Genomic DNA, 21,968 nt, shown 5'->3' with positions numbered 1-21,968 from the left:
CCGATACCTGGGAAGGATTTAAAGAAGCACACACACACCCCCCCACACCCCGCCCTTTGCCATCGCTCAGAGGTATGGACCTCCTGGGCAGGAAAGGTCTTCCCTCTTCTCACCAGCGCTCCCCTCAAAGACTGACACTGCACGCTTTGGGATGGCATGTCAATAGTGGGACTTACAGATCTTCCTTAAAAGAAATCTAGAGCTGCAAAGCCACTTTCCCCCATCATTTCCCAAAGCACACAAAGCAAGCGGGTTCCTGATCTCTTGAGGGCCCGGCTGTGGTGGAGGGCAGGGCACAGCGGTGCTCCAGGACCAGCACAGCTGAAGGGCTTGTGACAGTGCAGTTCAGTAAGACTTTGTTAATCATTTAGGCAGTCTCCATTTAATTCAGACATCTCAGTCTCTCCATTCGGTTCCTCCCTCGGGTTTTGCAGACTCCGAGAAGACAGATTTATTGGGGTCTTAAGCATAATCAGGAACAAATTAGCCTCTGTTAGGATCACACACTGGCCTGGATCACAGCTATTCAAGGGCTGCCTTCCCATCCATGTGAATATGAATTAAGTCATCGGACTGGAGTAGGTCTTGAGTATTCTTTTATCCCAAACACATGATCTTATCAGAAGCCCATTACGTTTATCATCGCATTAGGAGGGAACATTTGGAGCCAGTGCAGGAGTACGTTGCTATATAAATGTTGTGCTTACTTCAGTGCCTGTTGTGGAAATAAGTCAGAGCTTCAGGAAGGCCAGGGAAACACTGGCTGAACGCATGTGCCTAAAATTAGGCTGTGAGCTTCTGGGTATGTGTTTGAATCAGTGGGGTGGCTGCTTTGGGGATGTGTAAAGAGAGTGTACGTGTGTTTGTGTCAATGCTTCTGTCAGCGTGGGTGTGGAGCAGGAGGTGCTTGGGTGCCGGTGTCTCACTGTAAGTGTGTATCTGACTGCATATGTTTATCAGCTGAAGGTTAAGTCGTTTTAATATGGTAGGTATTTTCTTTTTTTTTTTTTTTTTTCCTTTTTTACAGAAATAAGCCCCTTTTCATAAAATGGCCAAGAATCTCTTTTCCCAAAAATACATATTTTCATATGTTTGGGGTTTGTTTTTGAGGATTTCGATTGCTGACCACAGTCTTTCCAGAGCTGAATATTTCTCAGTGATTTCTGCTGAGACTCTCACTCAAACTGGGACATAGTGCTCTGAGGCGGGTGAGCTGATAGCTTTATCCTACTGCTCCTGGGTCCACCTGGCCTATGCTTTGCTACGTCTCTGCAGAGAGAGGAGCAGAACAAGAGATGCAGAAGGATAAGGTGAGGGAACCGAGAGTTTGCCTCCATGGCTGTCACAGTGACATCCCAGCTCTGCCCCTTCCGTGAGCTGGCCAGACACAGAGCGTGTGTCTCCCAGGGGTGCATGAGCCATGGTGTAGCACTGTGCCAGCAATAATAAGCTGTGCAGAGAAACAAGGTATGTTACAGGGATGTCCAGACTGAGGTGTCAGGGCACGTATGGTTCATGAGCTGTTCAAGCACACATTCCTAGCTGGGCCAATATCAGATGAGAAGTAACAGAGCCCTGCTGGCATTAAGGCTATTGGGCAATCCAGCTGTGGGAGGAGGCAAGGCAGCTGGGCTGCTGGGGCCAGCACTGCTGGGTTGCCTTAGGGCCCATCTGCACATCCACCCGAGCCCCCTCCCACCGTGGGCTAATGGGGCACCCCAGGGAGCCATTGTCATCTTTTGCCTGTGAAGCACTCTCCCGAAAGCTCCTCCTCTGAGCTCTTCGAGGTGTGTGGTATATGTTTGGTGGCTCCCAGCCATATGAAGATTTTAAGATGTGACATGTAGGGTCAAGAAGTTTGGCCACCCCAGAAATATTCACTCTGACACAGGGCTGCACTCCTACAGCTGAACGGCTTCCAGCTTAAGCTGGCTCCTTTTCGCCCGCTCGGAGCACTAGCCCAGCAGATACAGTTCCCCACACTCACCCACGTACACAAGTTGTCCTCAGGGGTTGCGATGAAATGAAACCATAATGATATTGTTCCCTGATAGACTTCTCCATTCTTTCAAACTCACCATCTCTCAAGGACCTGGAATTTTGCATGGGAGATTGGGAGGAAGGGAGGGAAAAAGGAGTGAAAGTCATTAAATAATTGAATTGCAATAAACTGATTTTTTCTGGCTCATGATGGTATTTCATTGTGTAAACTAGGAGGAAAAATAAACAGGGGATTTAGTAGTTTGGAAGTAGCTCAAAATTGAGCAGCCGTTGGATTTTCTGACACCTAGCTTGAGATAGTACAATGCTACCAACAGGACTCTCCTTAGGGATCGTTTCCATCAGTCCAGCTAGCAGCTCTGGCTAATTTCCTACCGTTTTTTCAGCGGGCTTATTTGCCAGACAAAAATACAACAGGCTGTCAGAACTGAATACCTCTGGGGACTGGCAATGATAATACAATACAAAATAGGATACCAACAGGTCAAAGGTTTCCATTTCACAGAGTACTCTAATGACTGAAAGTCATTATTGCTATGCAGTCTGTTTGAAAAGAGTAGATGGATCGCAGTTCAGTTTTTAATGGGCCAGTGTTACAGAAACAACCTCAAAAATTTGGCATCTTTGTTGGCAGTCTCATTAGAGAAGCCACAGAATAAATGGACAAGGGTAATAAAGTCTCCTGCTGCTTTTGATCCTTTCAGGTCAAATCTGAGTCATGTTGGTTGAAGCCGTGTGTGTATGTGGCAAGCTTACCCTCACACTATGTATACTGTATCTGCTCTCTGGATAAACAGATCTGTTTGGCCCTTTGGTCACTACAACTGTGAACTTGGCAGTTTTCACCATCCCTAAATTCACAGTTGCTGCTGTTGTTGTTTTGCAGATACCTTTTAAAAACAAAAAGGGAAACAGTGTAGACCAGACCCTCTGTTGGCGGTTTTCCATCCAAGTTGGTGGAATTATGCCAACACCCACATTGTCTCTCTATGTATAATTTTCTATCTCTGCTTTCTTCTGTCTCCATCCTTTTAAATGGAGATAGATGAAAATAAGCAGAAACCCCCCTTACATTAGGAAAAAACTTGAGGGAATCGCCCAATACAGAACTCAACTATTGTTGCTTGGCATTTTTAAAATCACCTTGCTGTTACTTAGAAGGGAGCAATGCTTTCACTTCCCAATGACCTGGTCCAGCAGATACACGACCACTGATGAATCAGGTCCTAGCAACTTGATTGCAGCCATGTGTAGCCAGTCTTTTGTGATTTCTTTTCTCTGCTTTCTTCTGGCAGATGAACCCAGCAGGTGCTATTTCCACGATGGTGATGGAGTATGTGAGGAATTTGAGCAAATGACCAGCATCAAAGACTGTGGTGTTTATACTCCCAAAGGCTTCCTCGACCAGTGGGCTTCCAATGTCTCAGTCTCACATCACAGTGACCAGCAGTGTCCAGGATGGGTGGTCATTGGTCAGCCGGCAGCAACCCAGGTAAGGAAAGCATACTCCCTTTCTTGTCCTGGAAAGTGAAATCCAGCAAGGAGCAACATTCATGAGTGTAGCTAGACAGTGCATAGCTAGACAGTCAGCTTTCATTTGTGATGTTGCCCCTGCCTGTTAACTTGCTGCTTCACCAAGGAAGGCCCCTGAGAGAAGTTTCCCTTTTTCTGAGCCTGATTAGTAGTGATGAGTTGAAATTCAGCTCCAGTCATCCAGCTAAAATCTGGCTGAAGTTGTGGCCGGCTCAGTTCCATAGGCTGTGTAGGAGTCACCTCGACTAACTAGCATCACCTAAAAGAGCAGACAGACTCTGCAAGCTAGCACAGGGTACTATCTCATGGCGATGAGTTCTGAAGGCTAATGCCGAATAATACAAAAGAATGTTCTTTCTTTTTTAATAGTTTTGTGTTTTCTGTCTCCCAGTTTCATAAAAGCACCCTATTGTTCTATTCTGAGAAAGGTCCCGTCCATTCCCAAAGCCATTCATTAGCTTCAACCCCCTTCTTACATGTCTCCTTTGTAACATAAATAGCTTCAGTTACCATAACTTTACCTTTTGTCTCCCTCAGAGAATTAGATCCAAATGAGTTCAAAAAGACATTAGATAAACGCCTGGAAAACAGAGCTGTACACGATGCAGATGCAACAGTCCAGATGCAACTTGACTCAGGAAAGCCCACATTGCTTATTATTGGTGGTTTAGAGGGTACAGCAGGGAAAAAAGCATCATAAGTAAGAGCTGCTTTGTATATTCCTCCTTCAGCATCCATTGCTGTCACTGGCTAGAGACAGAGCAGTAGATTAGGTGGACTTCTGGTTTGACGCAGCAAAGTTGTTCCTACAGTCGAATTATCTGGGGGATGTCTTGAGTAGGCAGTGCAGGGAGGAATGCCGTGTCACAGATATGACAAGCAGATTTCGCCGTGAATAGTAAACGCTAAGCATTTCCAGTTGGCTTGCAAGGGAAAACATCTTTATGCAAGAGACTTGGCCTCGTTCACATTGCACAAGTCTGTAACAAATTAATGACCAGGTCAGTTTTAAATGCACAAAGCGTGGTTAGCTGGCATAGTACCAAGACAGAATCCTGAGCCCAGTATTGCCTTTTTGTCATGGTCTCATTTATTATTTTGCGCCGTAAAAGGAACTTTCCCCTGGACCCCTACCAGTGCCTTCATAATTTCTTTCTCATTCGAGCTCCCTGTATCGTAGTACAGCCCAAAGCCCACTGTCTGCATTTCAGGTGCTGCTTTATGCGTACATCCCCCAGCACTCTGTCCCTGTGCAGCCACTATGGAGAGCTGCCCTGATTTTCTCCTAATGCACTGGTGGAAACACAGCCATGCCGTGCAGTAGGTAACATATGGTCCTGCAGTGGAAAAAACACCACCACGCGCGCACACAACAGAAAGCCCTGCTGTGTAGCCACAACTCAGGCATGTTTGTTGTACCCAGATGAGATGAAGTTGTCACAGCCTTGTAAAAAAAGAAAAAAAAAAAAAAAAAAAAAAAAAGGAAAAGGCAAAAAAAAGCTGTTGTATTTATAGGGAGAGCACTAGCATATCACACACTAGCAGAGTGAATGGGAACATGCCTCCTGTTATTGCCTGGCCCCTGGGGAGATAACAGTGTGCTATTTACTTCTAGCAAAAGGAATTTTTGCTTTAGCTCAGCTGGTCCTATTACACCAGTTTGAGTGCATGGGGTTCATTGACCTTTTTAATTGTATATGTTGAGAAAGTCTTTGTTTTCCCCAGGAACAAGACAGCCTCATCAGCTTGTGAAAGCACCTGACTTGTCACTCCGGAGAGGTTAGGTGGGGCAGCAGGTCATCAGTCTGTTAGCTAGCAGAGATGAAAATTAACCTAAGTTCTTCTCTAATCACTGCATGTAATGATCAGTGGTGTGTAAACATGTTTGGCTTCATTATCTGCACAAGCATTGAACCTTAGGGAGTTTTTGTATTGATGAAAGGAGCACCTTTCCTCACCCAGATATCTTTCAGAGTGGGTTGTGTGCTTGCTGGGCTTGTGCAAACTTTTCATGTTGTTGCTGGGTAGTTTCCTGATTAATCAGAGTGGTATTTGTGTTGGCTTCTCATCAAGAATGCCATGAAAGATATGTTTGAGTGCAGTGCACAGCAATATACAGCATACATAAACTGCCGGTTTGTAGCCATCCCCATTTCTCATAATTGCCCTGGTGCTCTCAAGGTGCTTTAAAGCATTTTAAGCCTGTACTTCATGATTTAAAATGTTTCTCATCCTTACTAACACCCGTTTCTCTGCATGACTCTCATAGTTTTGCCTAGGCTGTTTCTAGGAGCAGCATCATGGGTTGGTTTCTTACTGTGGTGCTTCTCAGCAGCATCTGCTTGCGCGCACTTGTTTTCTGTTGGAAGATCGTTTCTGAGCACAAGCAGGAGAACACTTCCTTATTATTGTAGGGTTGCTTTTGCAAACTGACCACCCCACACCTGTTTGCCCAGTTAACCTAAGACATTGCCCCTTTCTGCAGAGTTGGTTGTTCCTTAGAAGTAGAGAAGAAGCCGCCGGTGCTTGCTTACTATTTTGAGAGGGATCTTACCTGCCAGTGCCTTACTTGGTATGAGGCTGCTCAACAGCAACATACTAAGGGAGGGGGGGAAAAAAAGTTCACAGTATAAGATTTGTTTTGAACAACAAAATGCTTACAAAAAATGACACAGTCTTGGCAAAGAGATACACATTTGAAAAATGGAAAGGTCAAACAGCCCACCCCCACACCCACACCCCTTTAAACAATCCCTCCTTCTGCAGAAGCAAGGCTGATAGACAGCCACTTCTACTTTCCTGGCAGCCACTCTTCAGTGCTGATTGAGAAATATTCTCGGTACTGACAGCATCATATTTAGAGCCAAAGAGGACCAGTCAGCAACATTGCACCAGCACAGAAATGCAAGCACTGATGCAGGGTATTTTTACAGTTTGACTTCTAATCTGGCATCCTCCGCAGATCTTGAAGCAGATGCAGCTCCATACCTGTTGTCAGCTGCAGGAGGAATTCAGCAATAAGGGCTTTGCACACTCTTGGGCTGCTCTTTTCCCTACCGCTCTTGCTGTGAGTTTGTAAACAGCCTCTCCTTGCCATCCACTGTGTGTGAAATATTATCAGTGCTGATGTACTGGTTGTGTGGGGTTTTCTACAGCACTGTTTATTTCTCAGGGCCTTTCTTGTGCTAAAGATTATTGATGCTAGCATTAAGTCATCAGCTAGTGTATGCTGGCAAAGACTACAAACAGGCAGTAGCACTGGGCAGATTTATACTAGCTGAAGGACAGATCTGGTAGGCATAAACAGACAGACAAAGGGTGCTTCAGCCGATCTGTTTTGTGAATAGCTGTGATTTTTTTCTGTATTGGAAGTCCCCAGGGACTTATTTCTCTGACTGGTTTGTACTTAGCTAGGGTCAACCTTCTCGTTACCAGCCGGAGGGGGTAGGGCACGGCCTCCTGGCACCAAGGTAGGCACACCTGGGCTTGACAAGACATGAATTCAAAAAGCCAACTCATGGCCTTCCCAGACAAGCCCTGTTGTATTGTCACTGGTGAAGCTGTGTCAGTGAGGAGTGCTAAGCAGGAACGTGCAGGTTACTGTAAAAGTTTGCCTGTCTTGTAGGGTTCAAGAAACCAGGGTCTTGCAACAGCCTTAGCCAGCTCAGTCGCCATGCCTCATTGCACACCAACTTTGTTCTGCCACAGTTTACACTCGGTGGGCGCATTAGCTCATATGTTAGTCCCTCCTATGGTAAGTTGTACTGAGCAGGAAGGATTTAGGTATTTTGAAGTGTGTTTTCTATATAGATGTGCCTTTGGAGGAGGCTTCTCACAGGACGGTTTCATAAGGGTTGCTCCATGGCTTGGGTGAGAGGAGCAGAGGCAGGTGTGTGCAGACCAGCCACAGGCGGCTGGAGATGCCATTTCTCCTTTCTTGCCAGTAGCACTCCTGCTTCTGGAGAACCCATTCATCTGCAGTTTCCCTTTGGGCCTTTATTATAGTGATAAGGGACTAAGGAATTTTTAGGTGGCTTATTGCTGACTTCGTTACTCCTGTCCCAGCAATGTGTGCTCAAGACATGGGAAGTTGGTGTGTGCATTGCTCATGTAGAGGGCCAGTCCCCCAGGAATTATGTCTTTCATGCACTTCCTCCCAGTTGTGCAGAAATTGTTTAGGCCAAGTAACCACTTATATATATAAAAGAGGGGGTTTTTTCCTCCCTACGCTATTGTTTGAGTTTGCTTTGCCCCTGTATGGAAAAAGCCACACAGCTCAGGCACAGTTAACCAAACGGGGACTCTTTCCTGAGGCTGCTGGGCACAGACAGATCCTGGGATTCGTTTTCTTTCCCGGACTGATGAACACACCCTGTTCTCCTCTGGGTACCCCACAGGGGCTGCTATGGAGTAAGATGTTGTGGAAGAGGATTCTTATTACATCTTTCCCACAAACAGGCCCCCTCCTGCCCCTATTACAGTTCCCACAGTTGCACTCATCCAGACCCACTGCAACAAACTTATTCTTCCACCAGCAGCAGGAAGATGTCTAGAATTGCAGTATGTCTGAAATTGCCCACAAAAGGAGAACACAGGAGGACAAAAATATTCTGAATGCTAGGAAAAATAACATGGTAGAGCGAGGGCTCCAAGTCTGGTAAAAAAATACCATAAGAAAATTAACGAGAAAGATGATGAAGTTTTCTGCCACACAGTTTTATTCTGTCTAATAAATACAACACTGAAGATAATTCCCCAAAGAACCAGCAAAGCCAGCAAATAGAGTAATCTTGAACAGGAGTGGGAAGAGAGGAAACCTGCAACTTTTAATGGAGAAGCCATTCCTTTCCTTTGGGGTGCTCTTGCTGAGAAGAGGGAGGGTGTCTGTCTGTCGACTCTGCAAGTGGCTCTTTTTGAACTTCCCAATTCACAGCCAAGTCCTGTTGCTTTTCAACGGTAAGAGTTTTGTTGTGGTTGGAGGGATAAAAAAATCTCCATTTTTAATAAGATGATTTGCTTTGCAAATGTCTTTGTTATTTATAGCCAGGCCAGGCTTTGAACCACTAATCTCTGGAGGATGAGGGCAGAATCTCACTAAGAAAAACCATTAATGGAGGAACCATGAGTGATCAGAGACCAGTTCTGGAAAAAGATGAACTAGACAATGTGCACAGGCTGTTGCAAGAGGAATGTAGGTTTGCTGTACACATCTGAGCTCCTTTCCAGTACTGGCTGATCCACCAAAAAGCTTCAGCTTAGCTTACAGTGTCTCCAAGTCTAAAGTTAGTTCAAGGGGGTCCAAAGCTTTGTCTTTATTTCAGCCTTCCCCCAGATACTTCAGACCAGTCAATTTGGTCTTTTGCCTGAAGGCTGGAGAGTTACATCACGAGCCTGGCAAAAGACCATCAGGCAAATTCAAGCTGGAATGCTCCTCCCTTGGCTTAAATGATGATATTTTACTTTTTTTTTTCAATGTGCAGGGGTTAATTAAGCCTTATCACAGCCACACTGCTCACTTTCTATTCCATTTAATAGAGGTGGAAACCAGAGCACAGAAAGGTAAAGCTACTGTTTGAGGATTAAACCTCAGTATCCTTCAGAGATGTTGCAGGCATTGGGCATTATTGAGCCTAGCCCCACCACCACCACCCAGGACAAGGAAGTTCAGGATGTCTTGAAAGGGAGATGTTCCTATCTTGGATAAAAAGAAAATTGTTCAGGGCCTGCTGAGAGTTGCTGTTGGGGAGCAGAGACCTGCAAGGGGTTTGTGGTCATTTTAGCTCTGTCAGCCACCTCATGTCTTCCCATTTGTGAATTAATCAGTCTTTATCTTAGCACAGTTTGGCTGTTCATTCCCAGTACAAAAAGACTAGAAAACTGTCCACCCAACTCCTCACTTTAATGGCTAGAAACCTTGTTTCCAACTTGTCTTGCTGGGAAAGCTGGATTTTGCAACCTCTCTGCTAAAGGCACTCTACTGGTCCCTCCTTACATGTTTTCATGGCTGCTTTGCCTCGTTGGAGTAGGTGGTCCACGCGAGGGGTCCACATCAAGGTGAGGAATGCTACAAAGATGTGTGCTAACATCAGTGCCATGGCTCCTGCTCAGGAGTCATCTCAGTATTCTGGGGAGGTCTCTAAAGCAAAATAAAATGAGAGATGGGATGTCTAGGTAGGCTGACTTGGAAAAGGCTCAGTTGCGGAGAGATGGCTGAGAAAGAGCATTTACCCTTAAAGTCAGTTGAGAGCTGGCTGGAGAAGAGGGGATGCTGCCCATCACCTGGCTGCCTTCTCCCTGCTAGGACAGACAGTGATTCCCTCCCTCTCACCCCTCCATCCCTACGTCTTCTAGTGTTCCCCTGCTCCTGGCAGTAGGAAACCAGCAGACTCCATGGCTGATGTCGTAGCCTCTGGCTGATTTTTGTAAGGGGAGGACAGAGAGAACACAATGAGATGTCAGAGGAGATTCCAAGAAATTTTGCCAAACACTCAAGGGATATTTTTTTTTTCTTTCCACTCCCCCCCCCCCCCCCTTAGTTTTGAGAATAATTTTTCAAGAGCACATATGCAAGTCATCTAAGGGAAACAGAACAGTGAGTACCAGGGGCTGGTACACTGTGTTCCCTTTGTGTACTGTAGAGAAAATAGATAAAAGAAACAAAGGATGATGCAGAGAGCAAAGCAGCCATCAGTACTCTCAGAGAGGTTCAATCTGACCTTTTCAGAGATGAAGGTCAAACCAAAAATCCTCAGGTGCTGGAAACTGGTCCTGTCTTCCTAGGACCAGGAGACATTTACCACTAATGAAATGAGAGCAGAATTCCATGCTGTTTGTTGTTGCTAGAAGCAAGAAGAAAGGCAAGAAAAGAATATTGTCTTGGATAATAATGAGGATTATGTGCTTCTTTAGGAAGTAACTTACCATTTTATGATCATATCTACTGTACACCCAGCCACCCACCCAGATTACATGCAGTAATAGAAAACAGCTTGGACCCCCCCCAAGCATCAGCGAGCTGGAAAGCCGGACCCCACGACCGCAGCGGTGCTCGTTAGCATGCACTCTTCTGAAAGGAGACCCCCCTCCTCGGCCCTTGCCCCTCAACCTGCCAGTCTCTCTGTCTGCTGTTGCTGCTCACAAGCCTTTAGATGCAGAGCATGTCCAGCCGTAAGCGTGGGATAGCTCTCCTGCATCCCATCCGGGTTGTTTGTCTTGGGTCCCTCTCCATTCAGAGCAGAATGATTTTGCATAAATGCATCGACACGTCTGCTTTGTTCATGCATGAAGGGTTCTCGGCATTTCTCATCCTGCCCCCACCCCAGCCATCTTCTCCCTACCCCCCTGGCATGTAGCTTCACCAGCTTTTGCATGATTTCCCTGTGCAACAGCAAATAAACCTGCCTGAAGCATTACCAGTCGATCAAGTGCAGTTAAAAATATCCAGTTGATTATTTTGGATAAAATTAAAACAAGTGATCGGAAGGAGGGGATGGAAAAGGGTTGCAAGAGTGAAGCTGTAGTGGCCTTTTACTATGTAATTTCATTTCATGTTCTTCACAAGAAAACATGTAAAATATGTAAACAGAGCTCTCCAGGATTGCAATGTAGCTACATAGCCACAGATAGACAGGCAGGCAGGGTGCTATTCTTCAGCAGAACGGAATGCCATCCCCAAAACCACACGATCATTTCTTTAAGCTGAAAGTAAACTTTCTCATGCCAGGAGTGGAGAATTTGTTTTTTTTATTTTAAATGAAGGATTGTCTGCTCTACTTATTCCAAGTACCGTAGGCATTTTAGCCCACATTGTCACAAGAGACCTCATATTTTGAATGCCAATGAATTTTAGGGTGTTCATCTTGAGATGTCTCTAAAAGGCATGGTTTTTGGTGGATGGATGGGGAGGATACCCAGTACTGTCCACAGGTCTCTCGAGTCAATCCCTCTGTCCCTACCTGCAAATAAGTATCTGCTTTAAAAGGAAAAAAAATTAAAAACCAAACAAAACCCCCACAAACCAAACAACAAAACTGAGGACCATTTGGATAAACTCCTGAGCGGCTGTAAATCTCTCCTGAATCATGCTGCCTTAGTTGGAGCTGTAACTGTTGAGGTACCCCAAATCCGTGCTCATTTTTGGAAATACTGCCTGCAAAGTTAGAGGATTGCTGTTTCCTCTGAGGTAATTTTGGTGGTAAGTCTGATAAGAAGACATGATTCACGCGTCTGGTAAGCGGGCCCAGCTCCCCCTGCTATCAGCAGGAGCCTCCCCCGGGCCTGGGTTTCCACCGTAGCCTCAGGGTCTGGCTGCAAACTGCAATTCGTGCCAGGAAATGGTTATTTGCATGTTCAGTGCTATTATCTGCCTGCGCATGTACCTACCCACTGGGAGAAGCCCTCACTTCAGGAGAACATCAAGTTCTGCTTAGCCATTTTGGTCATTGGGCCAAAATCCTTACACTTGGCACTTTGGCCAGAGGATCTTATTTTCCCATTTTTTGGTAATTAACCCTTGCATCATTGCTTTCAGAGAAGACAAGTCTCTTTTCAGGGAGAAGCTGAAGCACAGGGTAGAGATGACCTTCCCTCCACCTTTCTCCAGCCAAATACCTTTCAAAAACCTGCTCTTCCAGCGGAGCAGATCTGTTCCTGGTGCACAGCACTGTGCACTCAGGCCCTTCCCGGCTGGAAAGAAAAGGCGCACTGTGTGGAAATGTAACTGTTTCCCAGGGTCTGTTTCTGGTGGGAAAGACTGAGCCTCAGCAGTTGTGAGTTCCTCCATCCCATCCTCCTGGAGCCTGCTCCTGGAGGGCAGTGAGGCTGAAGGAGCCATGAGCTTCCTCTTATAGACGATCTTCATACTTGAATCCCCCAGTAACTTCTTTTGGGAGCAGGTGGGAGTTTCTGTGAGCTCCCCTGCTAACCTGGGGCTTCACGAATGAAATGCTCCAAGTGGTCTTTTGGCTTAATTTGTTGGAGGTCGAGGTTTATCAGAGCAACAAGGGCTGTTCTGAGGTTAGAGGGAAGTGACAGGCTTCCCCAGACACTTGCAACCAAACCTTGACTTGGGTGGAGATGAGCATGGGCTGGAGGAAGCAACTGGCTGCTGTTCTGTGGACTTTCTCTGGCTGGTCAACTCCTTCAGAGGAATTAGTTTGCATGACAGTGGTTTCGTCACTGCAGCTTCAGTGGGAAAAGCCCGGTGAAGCAGGGGGGGACCTTCTGATTTGCATGGCACAAGCCGTGCCTTCAGGTATTAAGAAAAAGAAGCTACAAGGTTTAACCTTCACACACGCTGGTGTAGGGCCGGGTGGTTGGATAGGGCACCGAAAGGCTTCACCTCCCGAGGTGTAACTGCAGGCAGCTCCCCAGATGGCACATGGTAGCTCCACTCCCCCCGCTGCACTCCCTGGGAGCCCTGCTACAGTCTTCCCTCTCGCTGTTAAATTCAGGGCCTCTTCCCAATGTATCATCTCCCTGGATGTATCCAATTAGGGCCTGTTGACAGCCCAGAGCAGACTTATACCCTTAGGATTAGAGGCATGTGTACGTCTTCATATAGGGAAGGACAACAACTGGGTGGCTGGCTGGCTCGCTGGGAGTGCGGTGTGGGAAGCCGAGCAGCTTGGAGAGGGAAAAGGAGCCAGGGAGAGAGAGATTTGCACCCCCAGTTATCCTTGCATGTGGAAACACTGTGTGATGAGGGTTGCGTGTGGTTTACACAGCATGTTTACATGGTCCATAACCCTAAACAAAGCTGAAAAGCATGACTTTAACTCTGGAAATAAAAGCGCTGGAAACCCCTGTTTTTCTGCACATGAGAAAGTTTTGTTCTTTAAACACACAGATGTTTTTAAATGAAAAATCACTCTTTTGACCTTTCCTGAATGTGATCATGTGGTCAGAGCTGACATTAACCACTGCACGGCTGTTTGCTTCAGCCGCAGGCAAAGCTTAGCGAGCAATCTTCAGAGCTCGTGGTAGCACCTGTGTTGTTTCATCTCTCTTGGAAGCTGCTCCTGTGCCCCGTGTGGACTCGGGGTGGTTCAGGGGACGTGGGGTTAGGTAGGGGGCTAGTTAGGGTCTACTCCTACCATGCTGGAAAAAAAACCCACATTGTTGTTTTTTCCTGCTTTTAGCTGGAAATGTGTAGCTTAATATTCCCCACCAGTTTGTCTCTCTTCCTATCAAAAATGTTGCCCAAGTATTTCTAAGCAACCCTGTCCACCTCAGCCAGTGTGTTATCCTGATGGAGCTCTTCATCGAGCTGAAGTTCTTTAGGGATTTGTCATTGTTGCTTTTGGGCTTTCTTTAACTAGCTGTGTGCTTTCTTCATCCAAGCAAATTTATAGGACCAGTTTTGGAAAGGAAGGAGAGGATGTTACCAAGTAGATTGTAATAAGATCAATCCTGCTTTTCCTCACAGGGGTGCCAAACCAGCAAAACTACAATGAATCCAGTGAGTCAGATCTGCTAATATAAATATAAAAATAAAAATACATTTAAGATCCTTCTAAAGTGTGGTGAACATTCTGCCTTTGACAGTTTGATTTTCTGATGCCAGCTGCTCTCAAATGAAACACTCCAGTCAAAGAAATAAAAAAAGAGGAAAAAAAAAAGTTTTTCTCTATTCTACCCATCAGTGGTAAAAGCTTATGGGATGGGATTGTTTTCCTTTGCCGCAGCACCTCCCCGGCCAGCCTTGGCCCGGATTGTGTGTGAGCTTTGCTGGAGTGGACCTAGCTGGTTCAAGTTAGAGACAGGCAGTTTGGGAACCCAAGTGTGCAGCCAACAATAATGTTCTGGCTACTGTATTTGTTTAACCTTGCTCTCCAGTGGATGGATATACAGTCTGTTAAAGCACTTATCAGTCTATAATACCTTCACACTTTTGCGAGCAGAACTGTGGAAGTCATAGGCAGGAGCTTTTGCTGCAGATTGAAAATGTCTTTTAGCTTAAATGAGGCTGATGTTTGCAAAACTGAAGGTATAAGGTCTTGTTTGGGTGCTGTTTCTTTATGCTATCTGCCTAGCAGGTTGCATTTGGCTGCTCTTTCTGCTGGTAGATGTATTTGTGAATTTGAACATAATAGCAGAATGCAATTCAGCGCTGAGTCTAAGAATTATGCCTTGTAGGTGAGATCCCGGCAGTGCTGGGGTGGAAGATGCTGTTGTTTGAGAGCAGCTTCTTTATGTCCTACTGCTGTGTTGAAGAAATAGCAAATGTCTGATGTGAATAAACAGGAGCACATGGCAAATTGCTCAGCTACACTTTCATGTGCTTCACATGAGCCTGCATTCCACGCTGCTGTGCACTTGGAGTTATCGCTTGATTTTGCATCTTTTCAGTGTGTGTTCCTGAATGGCGAATAAAGCAGGGGCAAGGAAGTTGCACTCAGGAGCTCCAAACACTGGTGTTTACTTGTGGGCTTGTATCAAAGTTGACTTGGTTATTAAATCCCATTAGTGCAATTAGTTCTTCTTTTTCTCACATTTTTTCTGTAGTTTCTGGCCCAGGCTCAAATGATGTCTTTGGGGTGATCCTTTGAACCATGCAAAAATCATCTGGTTAGGGTTTTGTTGTAGAATCAAAAATCTATGTTGTTTTTTCCACAGGTCCAGCTAGCATCCTAGTTATTTTGATTACACCTGGCTGGATGTCAAAGCCAATGTGGGTTTGGGATAGGGCCAGTTAGAACTGATTTACAGTTTTTTCAGGTATATCATGTGAAGTTTATGGTTTTATGTGATTTTGATTTGAACTCATCGGTTTTAAATGAAGCTTGCTTTGAATCTGGAGATAACAGAAATTCAAAGGAAAGCTCAAAGAATGCAGGTCTGCATGATTTAAAAATGGAAATATATTGTTCATACAGACTCTTTGGAAGTGGAATAACTGCATTTTTTGAGAAAGTTAAAGTTAATAACACATGTTGAATACACATGCAATCTGGGCCATCACCTAATGGAAACCCCTGTAGCTCCCATTACTTTCCTGCAACTAAACCAGCTTATATGACAAAACAAAACAGCCCTTGCATCTCCCACTCATTTCTGAATCACAGCCCTGTGCTACATCCAAAACTCTATCCAAGGAAATTTCCCTTTGGAAATGAACACCATCATTTTTATTGTAAAGTAGAGGAATTTATCATCGTGTCACATTGCAAACAAACTATTGATGCTGTGCCATATCAGCTGCAGTATTTTCAGACACATAAAGGTCACTTTCCAATGACTAAACAATTCAGCTGGAAATTGGGGCTCTGTGCTGAGAAAGCTGTAGTAACATGCTGATCGAATACTAAATCTGCAAGATCCAGAGACCATCAGCTGCTCCAGGTTGAAAGGGGAGGTGGCTGTGCTGAGGCTGGACATAGCAACCCAGCAACGGGGCTTTATTTCATCTTGCAGGAGATGTAATCTCCTTCCCAACCCCACAGCCAAATCCTGTTCTTCATTACACAGGTAAAACTGACAGATGAGATTTCCTCTTACTTCTGAGCCAACCAAATCTGGGAGTAATATAGCATCAGTGCGTTACCCCAGGAGTTTTATCAGCTTCCAGTTGATCAAGCTTTTCTGTTGATCACCTGCCTGCATGCCTTTGTCCTGGAGCAGGACATGCTGCAGTTTTTCATCTTTTGCCATCAGACCTTGAAGTACCCCAATGAAAACAGGCAAAAGCAGACAAAGAGCATGAAACTTAGGAAAGCTGTGTATCAGACGCAGAGGACAAGGAGAGGTAGGAGCTGCAGTTTGTGAGCATCAGAAGTAAGGGAAAATTGCTGCTGGAGAAGAAGCAGCAGACTAGAAGGTAAGAAGGCTGTTGAAAGAGGGAGTACACAGCTTTCATCATCTGATGCTTATAATCTAGGCTGCTGAATCTTGGATTTGGTTTGGGCTTTTTTATTTTATTTTTTACAACAACAGGGTATTTTAAACTCATTGTTAGTGCACATAAAAACATAATATATGTACCAGTTTGGAAAAAGTAACTTTGAATGCTTTCCTTAAGTCTTAGAGGCCAACCTGAAATGACCCGATGATGACTTTCATAGTTGGGCAGACAACCGTTGACTCAGATCTTCTGATGAGACAAATCCAGAACACTAATAAAAGAGACTAATCCTAAAGCGTTTCTGACCAGAACCTAGAAGAAAACCCAGAGCAAAATTCCTGATGTCCCTTGAGTAAGCCTATGTCTATAATTTCCATCTGAGCTCTGTGGGCTCCTGAGGTTTGCAATGGTCATAGGAATTGGCCGATTTTTGAGGTGTTTGTTTGAGCCCAAATGGTGGCCTTTTTAATGGTTTGGTGCTCACTAATGCAGGCAATTTCATTTTTCTGGAACTCCAACCCAATTCCCAGCCTAAATGAGAAGAACAGTGCAACAGCTTTCAGAACAGATTGGAGGTCTGTGCTGCAGTCGGCAAACTGGGTGGTGTCCATGTGGCAGTCAAGCTGCCTTATAATATTGGGCAATAAACAAGCAGGAACCTTTCTGGTATTTAGCAACTGCACCATAGTATCTCATCCTTAGTAAGATTAACCTTAGGTCTGCAAAAACAATAGCATATTTAAGAATAAAAGGTCTGGGTGACTGCCAGCCACCTTGTCTGGCAATGGAGAGAGAAAGTTTTCATCTGTAAGGGATGTGTTAAAATGCTGCTCGTGTCATGGTTGGGATTCTCTGGCATGTGTTGAGTTAAATATAAATAACATTCTGCAGAGCAGTCAGCTAAAAATTGTAAATTAATTAGGTTTCAGTATTATGGTTGAAAACTGTTCTTTATCTGGATCTTCAAACAACAGAATACGTTCTGTTGTGCCTCCACAGGTTCCGTTTCAGTCCATGAGTTTTCCTGTGGACTTGTACAACCTCACTTAGGATGTTGTGTGCTCCCCAAATAGACGGGGCTGTGGCTTTTACCAGCAGATCCTGTTCCTGATTGTTCTGTGGCTGCTGTTTTGCAAATGGGACACGGTATAGCCTGTTTCCCAGGAAGCTGTAGCGATCTGCCTGGGTGCAGAAGGGGCAGCAGCATGGTCCCCAGTAGGAAGGAGGGAGGGAGAGGCAGAAGCTGCGTGTGTGGGGACAATAGCCCCTCACCCTTCTCCCCCAGGAGGAGGTTGCTCCCTGCTGCCTGATGGAGAAGTGCTGGCGACAGCCCTTCACAGCCGTACGTAGCTTGAAGACATAGTCTGGAGGAAGCCCCACCATGGGACAGCAGATGGGATTTGGGGAGCAGACAGATCTGTGCGCTGGAGATTTGCTGTGTTTACAGCCGCCTGTGGGCATGCAGACAGGCATGTCCACTCCAGCCGCGGCGTCAGCCGTATGCCAGCACTGAGTAGGGCAGCATCCTAGTTTAAATAGCAGCTTTGCCTGTCAGCATTTAGAATTATTTTGATGTTACAGCGTGAGAGATGAGAACCACCAGTGTATGGAAAGCCTGTGGTGTCTGGCTGTGCTTGCTCAATGGGGAGGACAGAGTGGGATGGCATCTGTCTGTATTTAACCCACTCCTGGGGGAAGGTATATACTTCGTGCATGTATGTGCTAGTTTGTCCTTTCTCTTTGCAACATCTGAGCACCTTTACATGGCTAATGGCTTTTAAGCTCCAGATACCTGTGTGACGTGGGGGAATATCATCCTTGTCTTACAGACGAGGGTCTCGGGCCTGGAGAAGCCAAGTGCTGCCCAGAAGGTTGTAACGGGACCAGGCACCAGGCACGCCCAGGCTGAGGCCTGCTCCAGTGCCCAGCCTGTGGGATCAGTGACCCTTAACCTGTCATTTGTCTGCAAGAGGAGCCCATCGGCACAACCTAACGTTGCCTGCAGCCATGGGTTGAATGGGGATCGTTCACCAGGGTGCCTCCCAACATTTGCTCTTCAGCAAATTCTTCCATACTGCTTTGAAGGAAAACGGTATGAGGAGATGGAGTTGATTGCAGTAGTAGATGCGTTTTAGATGTGGCAATGAACTAAGTGCTCCCGATATATCACTTTTCCCTGTCTGCTGACACGTTCCTCGGTCCCATTAAGAGAAGGAAAACAGGAGAGGCGGTTTGAAGAACATGTTGTCCCTGTGATTGACAAGAGGTTGTATAAATCAGTCAAAGGGAATCCTCCAGGCATTCCCTCTTGTGGGAAGATCCCACAGTGCTCTCTGGCCTTGTTCATTCTGTCTCTCGATGTTTGTGTACAAAATGTGTGGGTGGGAGACAAGCTGGATTAGAACCTCCAAGAGGAACAGACATCAGCAATTTTAATTGAAAGCAGCTTCCTAGGGAGGGGTATGACATGGGCTTCCAGTAAGTAGACACAAATAGTCCCCGCATACTTTGGAGCAGATACTAAACTCCTGTGGATTGCAATTGCTGTGTGGATCTGAGAACCTGGATAAGCCCCAGTGAGTGAAGTTTTTGAGTCCTGCATGATGCTGTCATTCTTCAAAGAAAATACTTGAGTGTTTGGTAACACCCTGAAATGTAAAGTACATCTATCCCTTCCCTCCGCAGCTGTCAGGTGCTTTAGCTGTTGTTTTGCATCACTGTAGCTAACGAGGATGTTAGGAAATAATTTATGTCTCATAAGCGTGAATTCCTGTGAATTTGTAGCCATGAGGAGAGATGATGCTCTGTCTTCCAGGCCATTGGAACTTGCAGCTTACAAGTGGTGGTACTGCAGCAGTAAGTGCCTTCATGCTGATGCTATCTTCTAGGGATTTAGAGGTGTGACAGACTCTCCCAGCAAATGGTTCCCAGGCTTTGCAGTTGTGGTGTAGCACTCAATAACAGGCTACAATCAAAAAGGAGATGTATTTACTGTGTGCATTAAAGCCTATTGAGGTGGTGGAGTCTGTAGGTGATAGGGGCTGTTTATCTAATCAGATTGTTATTACAAAACCCTAAAGAACTTTTTTGCCATTAGCTAAGTTTACTAGACAGCAGCTAGTGTAGAAAAAGCTCTTATGGCCACTCTGAATGTCGCGTCTGTTAGACTTTTCCCACACTTCCTGATTATACTCTTCTCCTGAAAGAACTTTTTTCCCCAGTACCACTTTGAAGCACTTGTCTGAGTAGCGATGGATCAGCCTCAGCAGGAGGAAGCTTATCTAACCTGTTCAAACCAGGGCAGTCCACTGAGCCTGCACACCTCAGCTCCACGTGTCTCAGACACAGGCTCTTTATGCAATATTAAGGTTTTTGCTAATATTCTCAGGCAGAAGTAGAAATGCACACAAATCAAACAAGGCATTTAAAAGCTATCAGAGATTTTCAACCCACCTCAACAGGGGTTTATTTTGAGTTTGATTCAAACTTTTGGTGAAGGTCTAGGTGAATTCTTAATACAGGTTTTCACTCATCCATTAAGTGGCACTTAAAATGCATCAAACATCAGTACTTTTGTTTCTTTCAGCCACCTTCTTGGACTAATAGAGGAGGAGATACAAGAGTAAGAACAAAATCATATAAAAGTAAGGAGACCTTTGTTCATGTCAAAGGGCTCTCTGACCATATAAATTGCAGATGTGACTACGATAAATTCCCTAGCTGGAGAGGTATTAAAATAAAAACCATGCTCCCAACAAGAGACAGGCTGCTGAAAATGCAAGGGAGAATTGCGAAATGGTACATGTCGAATTGCTGGCCTGGATTTCAAATGCCAAAGATAGTTTATGTAAAGCCTTGCTCTGCTGTAAAATGTAACACTATCTACTGGCTAGCCTCAATGAAGCTTGGTCCCAGTTGTTTAAAAAAAAAAAAAAACAACTAAAAATCTTCCAGCCCATTAAAGCTGATTTATGTTTTGCCCATAGATTCCTCTGTGCTGGATCTTGAGGGACTCAGATGATGGAGGTGATTACCTCACTTTTAGCCAATCTGGTGTCTCATTCCCAGGCATCCCAGGCTCTCTTTGCATCGCCCAGACCTTGCCTGCTGACACCAAGAGGGCAGTTCCATGCAGAATTACCAAGTGGGCATAGGATTTTGAATGGTTAAAACCACCTCTGTTAATTCTCTTGTTTCACTTCAGGGGTTTGGTTTTGTTTTAATAATCGGGGAAATTGCTTATGGGAACAGCTTTACTGACAGCACGTCACCACCTGATTGCTCAGTTCAGACTCTGGTCTTGGAAAGAAATCCAATACTCTCCCCAAGAGTACATAGCTCCAGTTAGCACCTAGCACAGGTGGTCTGTATGACCAGTCCTAGACTCTCCTGTGGCTCACACAACTGATGGAGGTGGTTTGACCTCCTGGGTTACAATCATAACTCCATTGCCACTATACTGTATGACCCCCGGGAATTCCCTCTATCCCTGTGATTCTGGTAATGACAGTCACTAAGTTCATGAAAGCTTTGGGAATCTTAATAGGTACCCGTCAGATGTTCTGAGAGCCTCAGCTGGAGGCATCCTTCTAAAGCAGTTGTAGCCTCTTGCATGGTGGGCATTTCTCATGTTTGCTGGGGGGATAAAGGCTATGGTCATGCATGTTTCTTTTTAGAAGCAGCTTTACTGAACAGTGCGTCTACCGTTTCTTGTAGCTTCATTTTCACATCTTACACACTGATGGCACTGCAAGGCTTTCTGGTACTTAGATTCTGGCATTTTTTCCTTTGAGCTTTTCATCCATGCTAGCACTTGGAATGCATTTACTCGTTCCTTAGTGGAAAGAGCAGTTTGCTTATACTCTCACTGCTGTCTGCCATGGAAGGTGCTGTAGGTGTAAGGAGAAGGTGATTCAACTTGCAGGAACTAGTTAACAAAACAAGAAACTAGTTTGCTTAAATTGGGTTGTAGAGACAGGACTTTCCTGGCTACACTTACTTCCAAGTTTACATGGCCATCTGTGGCTTCCCTGGGGTTTCAGTAACGTGCAGGTTTAAATAGGGCATTGCTTGAGTATGTGGAAAGCATCTGCAGACCCTCTGTGCTGTGAGTTGGTACGTTCAGAAGCGATCATCACTTTGACTCCAGTGGGAAGAGTCGTGGTCCATTTGGGTGGGTGCAAAGTTCTGAATGCTGTCAGAGACCTTGTGCCAAATTAAGAGGAAACTGTTGGCTGCCATCCAGCTGCTGTGAGTCTTCAGCTCCTTTTCATGTTTCAGTTTTTCTTATTGAGGTGGAAGACCTGGAAACGTAACTTTTGAATAATCTCATGGTATTTAGAAACGTCATTGTTGTGTATTATTTTATTCTAGCAGTGCACCTGGACTTTTTTCCCCGCTTTAAACAGTCATAATGCTTCCTTACTGTCATCTACATCTGTTTTGGCATGTGTTTTTTCTCCTGCAGATGTGTCGAACTAAGGTGATTGACTTGAACGATGGAGTCTCTCAGTACGCCTGGTATCCCTGCACGGCCAACTTCCAGTACTCCCACATGACACAGACCATTTTCTGGCTGAAGGTAGGCAGCACA

General features: G+C 45.3%; 1 protein-coding gene across 1 annotated transcript in view; it reads left to right on the top strand.

The window, feature by feature from the left end:
• PAPPA (pappalysin 1) overlaps nucleotides 1-21,968 on the top strand; it is a 181,553-nt gene that overhangs the window by 103,199 nt on the left and 56,386 nt on the right. Inside the window, exons 10-11 of the mRNA XM_037400862.1 lie at nucleotides 3,297-3,493; nucleotides 21,843-21,956. Of these exons, the coding sequence (XP_037256759.1) occupies nucleotides 3,297-3,493; nucleotides 21,843-21,956 (311 nt within the window). The remainder of the gene's footprint in view (nucleotides 1-3,296; nucleotides 3,494-21,842; nucleotides 21,957-21,968) is intronic.

The sequence above is a fragment of the Falco rusticolus genome, chromosome 9 (genome assembly GCF_015220075.1).
Source record: "Falco rusticolus isolate bFalRus1 chromosome 9, bFalRus1.pri, whole genome shotgun sequence".
Classification (NCBI taxonomy): domain Eukaryota; kingdom Metazoa; phylum Chordata; class Aves; order Falconiformes; family Falconidae; genus Falco; species Falco rusticolus.
The sequence above is the reverse complement of the archived record's forward strand: the minus strand, read 5'-3'. Positions and strand labels throughout refer to the sequence as shown.